At 34.4% G+C, this 14,856-nt stretch overlaps 1 protein-coding gene across 1 annotated transcript in view; it reads right to left on the bottom strand.

Annotated features, from left to right (window-relative positions):
* Window positions 1-14,856, bottom strand: part of ANO5 (anoctamin 5) — a 96,360-nt gene that overhangs the window by 57,709 nt on the left and 23,795 nt on the right. Inside the window, exons 4-7 of the mRNA XM_024764704.1 lie at window positions 10,532-10,573; window positions 7,836-7,949; window positions 2,509-2,577; window positions 1,118-1,402 (exon numbers count right to left, since the gene is read on the bottom strand). Of these exons, the coding sequence (XP_024620472.1) occupies window positions 1,118-1,402; window positions 2,509-2,577; window positions 7,836-7,949; window positions 10,532-10,573 (510 nt within the window). The remainder of the gene's footprint in view (window positions 1-1,117; window positions 1,403-2,508; window positions 2,578-7,835; window positions 7,950-10,531; window positions 10,574-14,856) is intronic.

Here is a 14,856-nt window from a genome sequence, read left to right as displayed (position 1 = left end):
ATTGATACTTTTTAGTGTTGAGAAAGATATGTGGAAAACAGCATTCTCCTATGTTGTTAATAGGACTCTAAATTAGTACAAAATTTTGTAAAGGGTGATAGTGTAACACATACACATTTTTTTTTCCTTGTCAATGGGAAGTTTCAAGACCCTAGGACTACAAATGGAGAGGAAATATTATTATTCAAAAGACTGAAAACACAAATTAAAAAAAAAATTAAAAAAAAGAAAGACTGAAAACAGTTTTAAATGGAAGGAAAAAGTTCTGATGTTTCTCAAATGCTATCTATTGTGAACAAAGTAATATGGCACCTGCCATGTCAGTAAACAAGGAATATTGCCTGCCACCAAGCCGTCAGCCACTGTAGCCTCCCCACAACAGGGAATTCAGGATGGAGAAAAACAGGATACACGTCCTACATAGTTAAGAGGCATATCAAAGGAATAATTTCGATGAGCCCAGACTCTTGTATCTTCCCATGCATAGAAAAGCACTAAAATCATTAACTTGAGATATCTGGTTTTTGTGATTAGCAGTAATCTTTTAATGTCCCACTACATGTATTTTTTCCAGCAACAAGTCCTATGTACCCTGGCTCCTCCCTTACCTGTTATAACAGTTCCTCAGAGTTCACAGTAATGTCCTTGAATAAAACATAATTCTCAACTTTTAGGTTGTGTATTTTTTTCAGTCAACACCATATACAAAGCAATTAAAACATTCCATTTCCAGTTGGAATGACCAATATTCTTTCTGCTATGCACTGAATTTATAAAACCTAACTATAAGTTTATAAAACCATTTTACAAAAATCTTACAAAACCGAAGTCCTCTGGCTCTCAATTAAGTGATTTCCCCAATATTGCAAGAGGCCTCTCTTTGCTGTGTCCACACTGTCAACCACTCATTTTTAAACGACAGCTGGAGAAGTAGGGAGGTTAACAGCGTTAAGCGGTCCAAGTAGCCTTTCAAACCTGCCCAGTACCACCGAACACTTATCAAAATTTAAACAGAAACATCTTGTAGACATAGTATCACACATGCACACATATAAAAGCACACACAGGCACACATCCCTTACGCCAAGGGATGTGCCCAAAGGTCTTCTCTACCTACAATTCTGTTTCTTGATGAGGATGGAAAGAAGCTTGACTCATCTTCAATGAGGAAGAGCTCCTGCCGATGTCTGGTGAATTGGGCAGTGAAATATTCAGCATGAGGATGCTTCACATTCCTTGGGAGCTTCAGAGGTCCAAGCATACAGCTAAAAGGGGTTTTGTCAGCTCGAGGAATATCACTCTCCTTAATAGGCATTTTGATTCCCAACACTTCAGCGTAAGTAACTAATACCTCCCAAGGGGCATGGATCTTGACAAAATAAGTTTTCCCATCTTCGGAGTTCTGTATAAGATGGAGGCAAAATAACAGAAAGATTACTGAGTTGATTAAAGAAAGAAAATTTTACAAAATCTCAAACAAATTAAAGACATCAAGTATTTTCAATTTATTGAAAAATTTCAGCAAAACTTTGCAAATGCTCAAAACAGTTATATATATTATACTTACATATATATGTATATATGTGTATACTATATGTGTGTGTGTGTGTGTGTGTGTGTGTGTGTGACAGAGAGACATAGAGACAGACAGAGACAAAGAATACTTTAAAAAATATATTTCAGGGTCAATGTACACTAGTCTGAAGTCCATAGAAACACATGTGGTTCTGGGAAATCTCTTAAGTTTTTAGCAACTAGCTATAAGCTTAGAACTGTGTTTAGGGTATATGAGAAATACATACAAAGTATAAGATATACTCCCTCTTCTTACCCAGTTTTGATGTATCACCTACACCTAAAGGAGGAACTTTAGGTAATAAGGGTTCATTACACAGGAGAATAATTAAGTTACACATAGAACATGTGGTATAATTCATATTTACTAGTTCAGTAAAATACAGGGATAAATAAGAAGTAGAGACTATTAATTTAGAAGTAGAGAGTATTAGAGTTTCATGGACAGGGTGGAATCTGAAATAGGTCTTTAAAAGTAATTTTGAAGAAAATTCTAGAAAACCAGTAAATGGTAGGAGGTTAAAAAAAAAAAACTTGGCATATTCATAAGCACAAAAAATGTCTTGGCTTAACTAGAAGGTTGTGTTGCAAGATAGCCAGGTTAACTAGTTAGGGTGCTAGATTATAGGCTGCCTTCAACATGACACAGATGTGAAACAAAAACCATGTCTTTACTTTCTCTGGATCCTGAGTAGAACTATTTATGCCTATTTTTAAAGTGTTCCACTCATCCCTTATCATCTCAAATTCAGAGCACTGACCTACTTATTTACCTGGAAGACCACAGGCCCTACCATCCTCAGTTACATGTCAGTAGCCAAAAAAGCTATTGTTTTACTCCCAAACACAAAGTCTAGCCAGTCAAAGGTCAGAGGAGAAGAAAACAAAACTTAAAAAACTAAGACTCTGATATAGATTAACAATTACATTTACCATTTTATCTTCAATTTCCAACTCAAGACCTGTTTTTCTGAGATTTTGTTCAAACTCTTTTCTTCTTTCCTATGGAAAAACAAATTAGTAGTATTATGTAAAACCCTTTTATTTTCCCAGTGATAAACAGACTTGTTACACAATGACTGTGCCTCCAGATGGTCCCTTGGTTGTATAAAAAAGTACTCTATGTATCACCCCCATCTGACTGCCATGGCCTGCTTTTCACCTATATTATAAATCACAGTATAACTATAAAAATCCAATACATCTAGGAATAATCTCCAGGAAATATGCAGGACCTCTATCTGAAAAAAATGCAGAAAACTATCCTAATTAACATAAAAAATTTGATAAACAGAGAGACATATTATACTCCTAGTTGGGAAGATTCAGTACTACAAAGATATTAGTATTCTTCAAATAAAGGACATATTTAATGCAATTTTAAGCCAAAATATCATCATGACTTTTTAATCATGAAGAATAATTTCACTTAGAAAAAGTAAAATTAAATTTAATTCAATTAAATGCAAATAATCATTACTGAGGGCTTTAAAACAATGATTGTCAAAAAATCTTTTGGCTTTATGATTTAAGTGTGAAAAAATTGCAACAGTGATTCAAGTATGATTTAACTCTTATGTAAGTGTGAAAAAGTGTAAATGTGACTTAAGTGTGAAAAACTGTAAATGTGACTTAAATGTAAAAAATTATGATTTAAGTGTGAAAAATAGTAACTGAAATTTTAAAAGGTTTCACTAGGATGTTACAGGACACATCTTCAAATGGATATGTCCACCTTGAGAGATCTTCAAACTTTACAAGGAATAAAATATAATTTTAATGGGTTCTTTTTCTCCATTTCCAAAGTTTACTACATGTGAGAATATGTCTATGAATAATTCTCCTCTCTCTGATACCCTTTCACAATTGCCCCTCTCCTAGGTTACCAAAGAAAAGGCAGGCTGTGAACATCCAGGAAGGCAAAAACAAAACAAAACAACAAGGGGCAGAGAGGGACATTCAAAATATTGTTATCAGTATTAAAAAAAAGTGAATCTTCTCACTGTAGTAACAAATGGTTTTGCAAGTCATGTGGACACCAATTCTCTGAGCTCAGTAAAACTGAAGGCTGAGCTAAGAGGATTATTAGGTGACAGACCATTAAACATTACTTTTATGATAAATCACTTTGTAATTTGGGACTATAATTCAGGAGCTCAAAAAAGATTCAAACTGCTAAAACAGTACATTTTCTATTCCAACCTACTTATTTATCTGAACAAGCTTAATTTATACAAACATATATAAAAATAGAATATACTTGAAGCTGAACCATCTCATTCTAGGAATAATTCTCATTCATTTACAAATAAGGAAAATATTGTTTTTTGGGTTTTTTTTTAACATCTTTATTGCACTATAATTGCTTTACAATGGTGTGTTAGTTTCTGCTTTATAACAAAGTGAATCAGCTATACATATATATCTATCCCCATACCTCTTTCCTCTTGCGTCTCCCTCCCACCCTCCCTATCCCACCCCTCTAGGTGGTCACAAAGCACCGAGCTGATCTCCCTGTGCTATGTGTCTGCTTCCCACTAGATGGTGGAGGAGTAAGATATGGAAAATATTGTTTAAAGCCCCCGTGTTCATTTCATTATTTGACGCATTTAGGATGACTTTAGTTTTGATGTTTGATAACTACTTGTCAAATATTGTAGTATATTCATGATGTTTTATCAATTATGCACTTGTACAGTTGTAAAAAAAAAAACCTCAAAACAAAAGAAGAAGTTTAAGGCTTAGACTGTTCTGGTGAAAGGAAATAAAAACACTTCAAGGTATATACACATTTGTTGTAGCAAACTTAAGACTGAACAAACAATAAAAGACTCCCAAAGATAAAACACTTAAATTAGGAAAAAATTATGTGGACAGAGTGGAAGGAAAATTTTAGGTGGAGAAAAATAAATGATGTAAAATTCAAAGTGTTAAAAAAGATTATCTTCATATAACTCAGTTTTTAAAATAAATGATGGTGAGTGTCAAATTTCCATGGTATATATGCTAAAAACTGGACCATTTACAAAACATTATAGATTATATCCTTTGCAACTACTGAAATGTATGATAAATAATTGTAGTTGGGGAAGACTTGTAGATGAATCAGGCTTTCAGGGGAAGTCCAGGAGTTCATTTTAGACCTGCTGAGTCTGAGATTCTCTAAGACTTCCAAGTAGAGATGCAGAATAGTCACAGGGGAAAGAAGTACCAACTGGAAAGGTAAACGTTGGAATTAGCACAAACATGGTTTTAAATTTTAAAACTGTGAGACAGGAAGCATCATCAAAGAAATCAATGTAGGCTGAGAAAAGAAGAGGATTAAGGACTGAACCTGAGGCACTACAGTAACAAGAAATCAGGGAGAAGAAAAGATTGAGAAGGAGCGGCTAGTGAAATAAGAAGAAAACTAAGAGAATGTGGAGACCTGGAAGTTGAGTGAAGAACATAAACTGTAGAGAAGGGAATGGTAATCAGTGGCAAATGCTGCTAACAGGTCAAGCAAGATGAGGGTTGAGACTTGATCACTGGATTCATTTATCTGAAGATGAGCAGATTGGGTGATGTTAAGGCCTGATAGGAATGGGTTTAAGAGAAAACTGGGCAAAAAGAAAATTGAGAAGTCGACATTAGCTGGCAGGGAAATTGAGATTAAGAGGAGGTCTTTGTGCTTGCTTTTTAATTTGTTTTTAACATGGAAGAATTAACAGCACATTTATTTGTTGAAAGAAATGATCCGGTAAAGAACACCACAAAATGCAATTTTAAGAGAGAGGAAAGAATCGTAAAAGCAATATCCCTAAGTAGGTATACAGAAAAGAGTTAATGTAACAGGCTTGAAACTGCTATCCTTAGAAAGGCCTGCCTGCAAGGTTGGTTCCGGTGTCTGGGAACTTGGTTTTTGTGAGGGTTCCCACCATTCCCAGAACTAAGAGTGGCTCACTTTACCTCAACTGTTTGTACAAACTATGTAGTTCATACTGAACGTCTGCTTTCTTCCGGGACTACGGAATGTTGGTATGAGACAGGCAGAACGTTACAAGGACCAGCCCCCAATAACATCCTACAGCACTGAGTCTTTAATGAGCTTCCTTAGTAAACAGTACTTCCAATGTGGTGTCATACATTGTTACTGGAGGAATTAACTGCATCCCGTGTGACTCCACTGGGAGAGAACTCTTATAAGCTTGCTCCTGGTTTTCTCTGGACTTTGCCCCATGCATCTTTTCCTTTTGCTGATTTTGCTTTTATTATTTAATTGCAATAAAACATAGCCATTGAGTATGGCTACATGCTGTGTCCTGTGAGTCCTTTTAGTGAGTCAGCAAACCTGGGGGTAGTCTTGTTGACTCCTAAACGGTAGGCAAGAAGAAAGGGATCCAGAACACAAGCAAATGTGTTGGCTTTAGATAGAAGGATAAATAGTACATCTATGGTAAAAGGAAGAAAGGTAGATTATACAAGTGGAAGATGCTGGTAGATGGACAAATGTGGTAATAAAAATTAAGAATTTCTCTTCTACTTGTTTCAGTTTTCTCAGTGACTTAGAAAAGTGGTCAGCTAAGCTTGAAAATGGGGAGGATACATAGGTGTGAGAGAGAAAAAGTTATAAAACAGTCACCCAGGAGAGTGGGAAACTGAATAAATTAAGGAAGTATGACTGCCAGATAGCATTAAGGACCGAGTTAAGGTCTATCAGCACAAATATGAGATAAAACCAGTAAGTGAAATGTATGTCTGTCTTTCTGCATGGTTCTAGCATTAGCAGGTGGAAAGTTGGGTTTAACTAAAATTGTTTTCCAAAGTTAAGTACAATTGAGAGATGGGCAAGGGATCTGATGGCACATGCAATAGAGTATAATGTGATATGAGATTTAAACTGAATAAGCATAAAGAAGAGCATAAAGATAAGGAGCAGCAGTAAAAAGGAGTCAAGATAATTGCATCTTACCTGGTCCTGGTGCAGCTGAAGGAAGAAGAGTATTGGTCAGACATATTCGAGGGATTGGTCAGACAGTTGGATACTTTGAAGGAGATTATAAAGAGTTGTAGTTATTAGTAATGACAAGTTCTAGGGGAGTGAATGGCTGAGTTAGAGACTAAGATACTTGCAAAAGGGAGTTCAAGGAACAGAGAGGCTAGGATGCCAAAATAATCATCTAGATAACCATTGAGATAATCAATACTTAAAAAGGGAGTATTTGTGGAGACAGTGATGGTGATCCAGGAGCTAAAATTGTTGAGAAATAGAACAGAAGGCCAGGGACAGATTAATGACAGCAACAATGCAGGGTAGCGATAACTCCGATGAGATTTAAAACTCAGGAGCTTCAAGGCTGAGCGAGGGAGGATAGACTGTAATCAACAATACGATAAAAGGAGAGCAGGCATTCATCCATTTCCAGAAAAACGTAAGGGAAAAACCACCACCGCTTGAGAGGACTGCTGTGGAAGGCACCAAACCCACACGAGGAGCTAGGCTTGAAGGGGACATTCAGAGAAGAGCTGAATATGGTGATAGTGAATGAATTTTAGAGGCCTGGTGGAAGAGTTTCCAGGCAAAGGGTGGAAGAAATGGACAGAAATGGCTATGTACAGGGCCTTATGGGGATAATAGCTACAGTTTTTTACTTTATGTGACATTTATTTCCTATGTAAGTATGTTAGCAAATGTGTGTTTATATGCTTACCCATATGAATTAATATATTAATTCATTATTTCAAATATCTAATATTTATTAAGCATCCATTATGCTCTAACTGCTGTTCTAAGCATTTGAGTATACAGTAATGAACAAGACAAAGTCCTTGGTTTTGTGAACTTACAAGTAAAAAAAATGAATAAATAATGTAAGTTCAGAAAGTGATAAGGTCAGAAAGAACATAATATCAAGGCTACTCAGATAAAATGGATTAATGAAAGTCAAAATGAAAATTAAACACAAAAGATAAATATTATATTCAGATATACACCTCAAATTCTGGAGGTCACATTTAATATCAAAGGTGAGCTATATAAAAAATATATCAGTCACTTGGGAGAAGAAAAAGAAGTCACTGTCCAAAATATCCAAAAAATAAAATTGACTTTACACATCCATTCTTAGGCTGCGTATTTTGTAGTCTTTTCACTCAGTTTCAGCTTTCAGTAACACTCTGGGGCTGCTAACTTTTACAACATAATTCAGAGGAAACATCCCTGTCAAAGTATAGAACGTGCTTCTTCTTATTATTCCCATCTCTCTTACATAAGTACTTACTGCCTTCAGTTCAGCTTCTTTCTTTATGTCATCAACATAGGAAAGCACAAAATCAATTTGCCTAATTCCATCTCTGAAGAAGATAGAATCTTTGCTTTGTTCATCTTTTTTAAACTGCAGGAGACATGAATGACACAACTTTAAATTATAGTTTTACTTTCACATGGCAAAAACATGAAAGGGATCAGCTAAAATTTGATCAGCATATATTTTTTTTCAGTCCTGAAATGACAGATGAAGACAACCAGAGTTTTCATCAACAGAAGATCATGCTTATTTTAGAAAGTGAAATGCCATAAAGTTACATATTAAACAACAAAGACTCAAGATGAAGCTAAGCATATTTACTACATGCACACACAATAAAAATGCTACAATTATACCAAAACACAAAATGAATACATGTATACATTGATCCCAAAATGCATATTCAGAGAGACTTGTTATCTTCATTAAACAACGTACCAATTAGTCCAACAAATAATTCATGGTCACACACTACTTTGGGGGTATAATTAATTATAGACCAATTAATGAATCTCACTGCAAGAACATAAACTTATGATTAATGCTTATATGTATGTTTTCATAAAGTTGCTACTTTCTAATTCAACTTTTGAAGGGTTAAAATGAAATCAACATGCAGTTAAAAATTAGAAAGCAAGTAAGCGTGCCAGCTGGCTTCACTACAAGTAAACTCATGCAAATCTCCTTTCAACATCAACTTCTTAAGTGAGCTAAATGCAATCCGCTGTTTAAATTTGTGTTATCAATTCTCTCAGTATAATCGTCAAACTTACAAATTCAGCTTTCACATGTGTAGTTCATTAATTCCTCCCCTTTCAAAACTGCAAAAACACTAGAGAGCTTCAGAAAGAAGAGATTTCATGTTTGACTGATTTGGTCTTCTTTATAGTTTATATATAACATGTAATACTTAATATTTGGAATAGGAGACATATAATACCTAGAATGATGTAAATAGATGACGCAGTGCATGTCAGTGATCTCTCTAACCCTGTGATGCAAATTTATAACATAGGCAACTTTCCGACTGCTTTAGCTAACCCGTGATTGGGGAACTGGGTTTTTATTTTCATAACTGGCATTTATATTAGTTTATGAGTTTCTTTTATGGTACTCTATGCTGTTTTTCATTCAAGTCAGGCCAGGCAGATCACCCATAAAAAGGATTGGTTGTAGATCAGTCAAGTAAGAATAAGACAAAAATCTCATGTTTGATCTGTGGTCTGTGAACAGAATAACTGTATTTTATCTATGTGAATGCATAACTGATGTGTCTCAGAAAGAACTAGCTCCCAGTGCACAGGAGGAAATGAGTGGAAAAAAGAATGAAGAAACAAAAAATATTCAGGGAGTCTAGAGATTACATATCAAAATACAGTAATTCAAATGTTATGTCTGAGTTCTCTACACCCCAGTCAAAGGATACATAATCATCTCTCTTTTCCTAAAAGAAAGTAAAACGAAAAGAAAACCCTGAAAAAATTCAAACGGTTATCATGTTATATCTTGATTATAAATCATTAAAAAAAGGTGAACAAAACAAAAAAATTATTTGAGCTCTTGTAAATCATCACAGTATTAGCATATCTTATGAAATTCACCAAAATTTGTGGAGCCAACTGGGGAAGGAAAAAAGATACTAATTAGATTAAATATAATCAAAGCAAAAAATTAGAGGGAAAAAACAATAATCTTTTTGCTCTAAATCTGGGACAGTCATATTCTGTATGATAGAGGTTTTTTTTAAACACCATATATTTATAAGCGGTCATATTGTTTGAACAAGCTAAATTTAGGTCCACAGAGAGAAGTTCTGGTGATAGAAGATGTGCACATAGAAATCAACAAAAATCACACTCAAGAGTTCTTGTCTATTAGGGAATAAACAAAGTAACTAGAATAGTGAATCTAATTATTTCCTGAATGTTCGGTCAAAATGGGTGTATGTAATTCCCTTCTCCTGAAAGGTAGCCAAGGTAGCCTTTGGCTACATAGAAAAACCCAAATACCTATTATTATGTCATATCCTAACTATAAACTGTAAAAAAATTTTTAAATACAGAGAAATCACTGGTAGCCTTGTAAATCACCATGAGGTACATATCTTAGGACTGTTAACAAAAACAGGTTGAAGCTAACTGGGGCAGAAAAACCTGATAATTTTGTTACATATAATTGTACACTATTAAAACACATCACTTTTGTTTTGCTCAGGACATGACATTAAGATCATTTTTTGCAGTGTGTATGAGGTTTGTATTTGTATTTGTGTTTGATTTGTTCTTGGAAATGCCTGTTTATAGTGAGGCAAATATCTGGGTGGCTATTGAATGAGGTCGTTTTTCTGAGGTTTATAAACTTGGATTCTTGCTGGGGATTCGTAAACTTCTGAAACTATGTAAACTGCATGTGTGTATATGTGTATGTGCGTGTGTGTGTATTTATGTGTGTATGTAATTACATTTTTTTAGGAAAAGTTTCCAAAGCTTGAATCAGACCCAAGAAAGATTAAGAATCACCATTCTAAAACCCCAGTTGCCTGGGGAATAGGAATCAGTGACAAAGTCCCCCAAATCAATAGTATTCATTGCAACAAAAATGGCTTGGGCTAGCACTGCAGCACTAGCAATGCATCCAAAGCATAAGCAGCATCATTCAGCACTGGTTACCATAAGACGCCGCCTCAGGAACAAATTGTATCGCTTTGCAGACTGTGAAGCAATCAACAGAGAGTTAGCAAATCCTGCCCAGGATTAAAGAAAAGACCCCCTGCAAAAACAGACACGCAAACAAACAAGACCCTCAGTATGATCACTCATGTGAATATGCATGTGTATGTGTAATAATTAAATTGGAGGGTGGGAGAAGACAGAAGAAAAGAACAAAAAAAAAAAAAAGGAAGAAAACAATAAAAAATAAATGAAAGAAAAAAAAGGAGACTTCAAAGCAAATTTCCCTAAATCCCTTTACAATAACTTTAAATAATACACATTTGTGGACCTGGATTAAGAAGAAAACAAAAAAGAAAGAGAAAAAAGAATAATGAAGGAAAACATGAGAATGGAAATGTAAAGTAAAATAGGTATAATAGGTATTCTGTTAAGTATGCCTATACACATCTGACAAAGAAAGCAAAATTACTACAGTTATTCTGGGACCATGTATGGTATGAAAATTTACCCAATAGTGTAAAATACTTCATTACTGAAAAAACACTGAAATTACCATTATCATGTACATGTGTGTGTAATTACTTTTTTTTTAGGAAGAGGTTCCAAAGCTTTAATCAGATCCAAAAAAGATTAAGAATCTTTCATTACCATTAAAATATTTCACTACCAAAATACTGAAGGAAAAAAGGAAAAGTCATTTGATTATTTAAATGCTGAGTTGTCTTCAGTCTTCAATTACCATGACCATTATTTTTAAAATACCAAAGCAATTAATTAAAAACATCTGTGATAATCAATATTTGAAAGAAAACCTATGGCACAAAAAAGGCAAGTATTGTATTTTATAGTATAATGAAATGATAAATTATCTAATAAAATTATCAATAAAGAGCTTCAGTTCTTGTCATGCAAAGTTTTGTTTAAACTGTTGTTTTCCTGGAATAGGCTAAAGAGACCTAAGCAACTGGTGACTAAGGCGGGAAACTCCCTGCTCTGTAAACTGATGAGCCTACTACGTATAGATGAGTTAATATTGCTGTTATTTAAAAACAACAGGGCTTTTCTGGTGGCGCAGTGGTTGAGAGTCCACCTGCCGATGCAGGGGACGCGGGTTCGTGCCCCGGTCTGGGAAGATCCCACGTGCCGCGGAGCGGCTGGGCCCGTGAGCCATGGCCGCTGAGCCTGCGCGTCTGGAGACTGTGCTCCGCAACAGGAGAGGGCACAGCAGTGAGAGGCCCGCGTACCACAAAAAAAAAAGACATATGATGGGACAGAATAGAGAGTTTAGAAATAAACTCACACATACACAGTCAGTTTCCACAAAGCTTCTAAAGTAATTTATGAGGAAAAGACAGTCATTTCAATAGGTAGTGCTAAATATGCATATTTAAAAAGTAAATAAATTTAATTCTCACCATGTCATCTACAAAAGTTAACTCAAAATGAATCCTAGACCAAAAGTAAAAGTTAAAACTATAAAACTGAAGAAAATCTGAGAAAATCTCCCCTACTTTGGGGCAGATAAATATTTCTTAGATAAAGCACAAGAAACATGGATCATAAAAGAAAAAGTATGAGAAATTGAACTTTGAAACTTTGTATTTTTAAAAACAGTGTTAAGTAAAAGAAAAGGAAAGTCACAGATTGGGAGAAAATGTTTGCAATAAAGACAACTGACAAAGGTTTTGCATTCAGAATACATAAAAGCTTCTTACAAGTCAATAGAAAGATAATCCAATTTCTAAAAATACAGAAAAGATTTGAACATATAGTTAACAGAAGAAGATGTATGAATGGCCAATAAGCCCACGAAAAGATGTGTAACATTATCATTCATCAGGAAAATGAGAACTGAAACCATGAGATAACCTCCATTCAATCACTAAAGTTAAAAAGTTGACAATATCAAGTGCTGGTGAGGATGTAGAGCAACTAGAATTCTCATGCATTACTGGTAGGAATGAAAAATATACAACCACGTTTTAAAATAGTTTATCAGTTTCATATAAAGTTACACATACATTTTTCATATGATCCAGAAATTTTACACCTAGGAAATTAATGAAAAGAAATGAAAATATATGTCTATACAAACACTTCTTACACAAATGTTCCTAACAGCTTTATTTATAATGGTCCCCAAACTGAAAACAATTCAAATATCCATCAACAGGTGAATGGATAAACAAATTTTGGTATATCCATACAATGGAATACTACTTAGCAATAAAACAAAATAAAAGAAACCAAAAAACTACAGATATATTCAACAAGATTCAATTTATCAGTATCGTTTGAAATTTTGGATGAGTCTCTGAACAAAAAAAGCCAGTAGCCAGACACAAAATAGTATATATTATTACATACATCATATAGTATGATTCCATTAACATAATACTTTAGAAAAAAAATTAAAAAAACAAATCAGCAATTGCCTAGGGCAGAGGTGAAACAGAAAAAGGAAGTTTTTTTGAGGTAATGGAAATCTATATCTTGATGGTTGTGATTTGTTAAAATTTGTCAAACCGTACACTTAAAATGGGTACATTTCGTTGTATGTAATGTATAAACAATAAAGATGATAATTTTTAACTTGAACAACTAGAAGAATAGATTGTATGTAGCTAAGATATGAAAGACTTCAAAAGAGCATTTTTTTGTCTAGGAAAAAATTACATTTTAGACATGTAAATCTTGAGATGTCTTTAGATATTTAAATGCATATGATGGGGAAATGGCTTGGATATTTAAGTCTGAAGGTCTTAATATTTAAGTCTGATGTCTATACTAGAAACTTAAATTTAAGTGTTACAACATATCATTGGTATTTAACGCCATGAGACTGAATAAGATCTCTAGGAGACAAATGTCTGAGTCCTAGAGCAATCATATCTAAATACATACATAGATCAATTATAAATACTAATTTATATTCATACTTATTGCTTCTGGTTCATTTATACATTCTGGCTGGTTTGTGCCTATGTCAAGCATATCATTAAATATTTGGAATATCATCCCTGAGGTGAACAAGATCTACACCCCTTCAAAACCTGTTAACAGCATGTTGATTGTTATTAAGGCATACCTCTAGTGTGCCTTTCCAATTTCCACTCCTCCTTCTTTAAACACTAAGTACTTTTCAAATTATTCCTCCCAAGACAAATGGCACTCACTCTGAGACAGGTTTTTTTAGGTATAATTTTCTCCATTTTTGTGTGTTTCATTTAATGGTTTTAGCATCCTTCTAGCAATTTAGCTAGCCATTTAGGTACTCAATCAAATCCACTGTTGACTACTTTATTCAAAATAAAAGGTTAAATTATGTGAATTCCTCTGTATTTATAGAATCATTAGTAGTGAAGTTCTATCATAATAATGGTAGGATTACATTTTTTTCCAAAAGGAAAATATATCCAATGATATCCTGCTGGATATCTTTGGATTGTCTCAGCAGAACCCTTCTCTATCCATCTCTACCTTGCTTTTTTTCTTGGGAGGGCGACTGGTTATACTGATAGGTATCAAAGAGCTCCTTTGACTTCTGGCTTCCCACAAATGATTGGAAGGAGGGAAAAGAGTGTAAATCTCTTCCTTTCTGAGGCTGGATTCAGGAAGGCTGTATCCTTCCACTGAAGGTCATTAAGCCTCTCAAGAATGTCTCAAGTACATGACTCTCTCCTGGGATCTAATAAGTGTTCCCTCCCAATTCCCTTCAGTTCTATGGATGATAATAGAGTCACGGTTACTAAATCTATACACACTGGGCTTTTCTGGCACCCCCTATTTGTAAAAGTTTTTTTTTTAAGCCCTCCTCAAATTATCCTATTTTGAGTATGCCTAATAGGACCCTGATTGATACAGATTTTTCTTTTGTGATATTTCTATAACATTAAAAGAAAATTTCCCTGGAAAAATGGTTGATTCTGGGACTGACACAGGAAAAGTACAAGGACGAGATGAGCTTAGAGCATCTTGTAATGCCAGAAAGTAAGAAAAGCTAAAAACAAAGCAAAATCAATAGGGTTCTATCAAAGGGATACAGGGATCAATCAAAAAGCTCTTAGTAATCAAAGCAAGGCCAATTTGAGCAACAAAGTAAATGAAGTAGTACTGAGTCTATAATACAAAATATAAAATAAATATCTCTGAGCCCAAACTGATATAAATAAATAGACAATGTATAAATAAACTGATGAATAAATAAATGAGACCTATTTCTCATACAGAAGAATTCCAAATAATTCATTTACCCTTAAGGAAGTGGAGCATAATCCCCCAATTCTTGAGTGGGCTGCACACAGTGACTTTCTTCTACAGTA

The sequence above is a fragment of the Neophocaena asiaeorientalis genome, unplaced genomic scaffold (assembly GCF_003031525.2).
Source record: "Neophocaena asiaeorientalis asiaeorientalis breed wild unplaced genomic scaffold, Neophocaena_asiaeorientalis_V1.1 scaffold230, whole genome shotgun sequence".
NCBI lineage: Eukaryota > Metazoa > Chordata > Mammalia > Artiodactyla > Phocoenidae > Neophocaena > Neophocaena asiaeorientalis.
The sequence above is the reverse complement of the archived record's forward strand: the minus strand, read 5'-3'. Positions and strand labels throughout refer to the sequence as shown.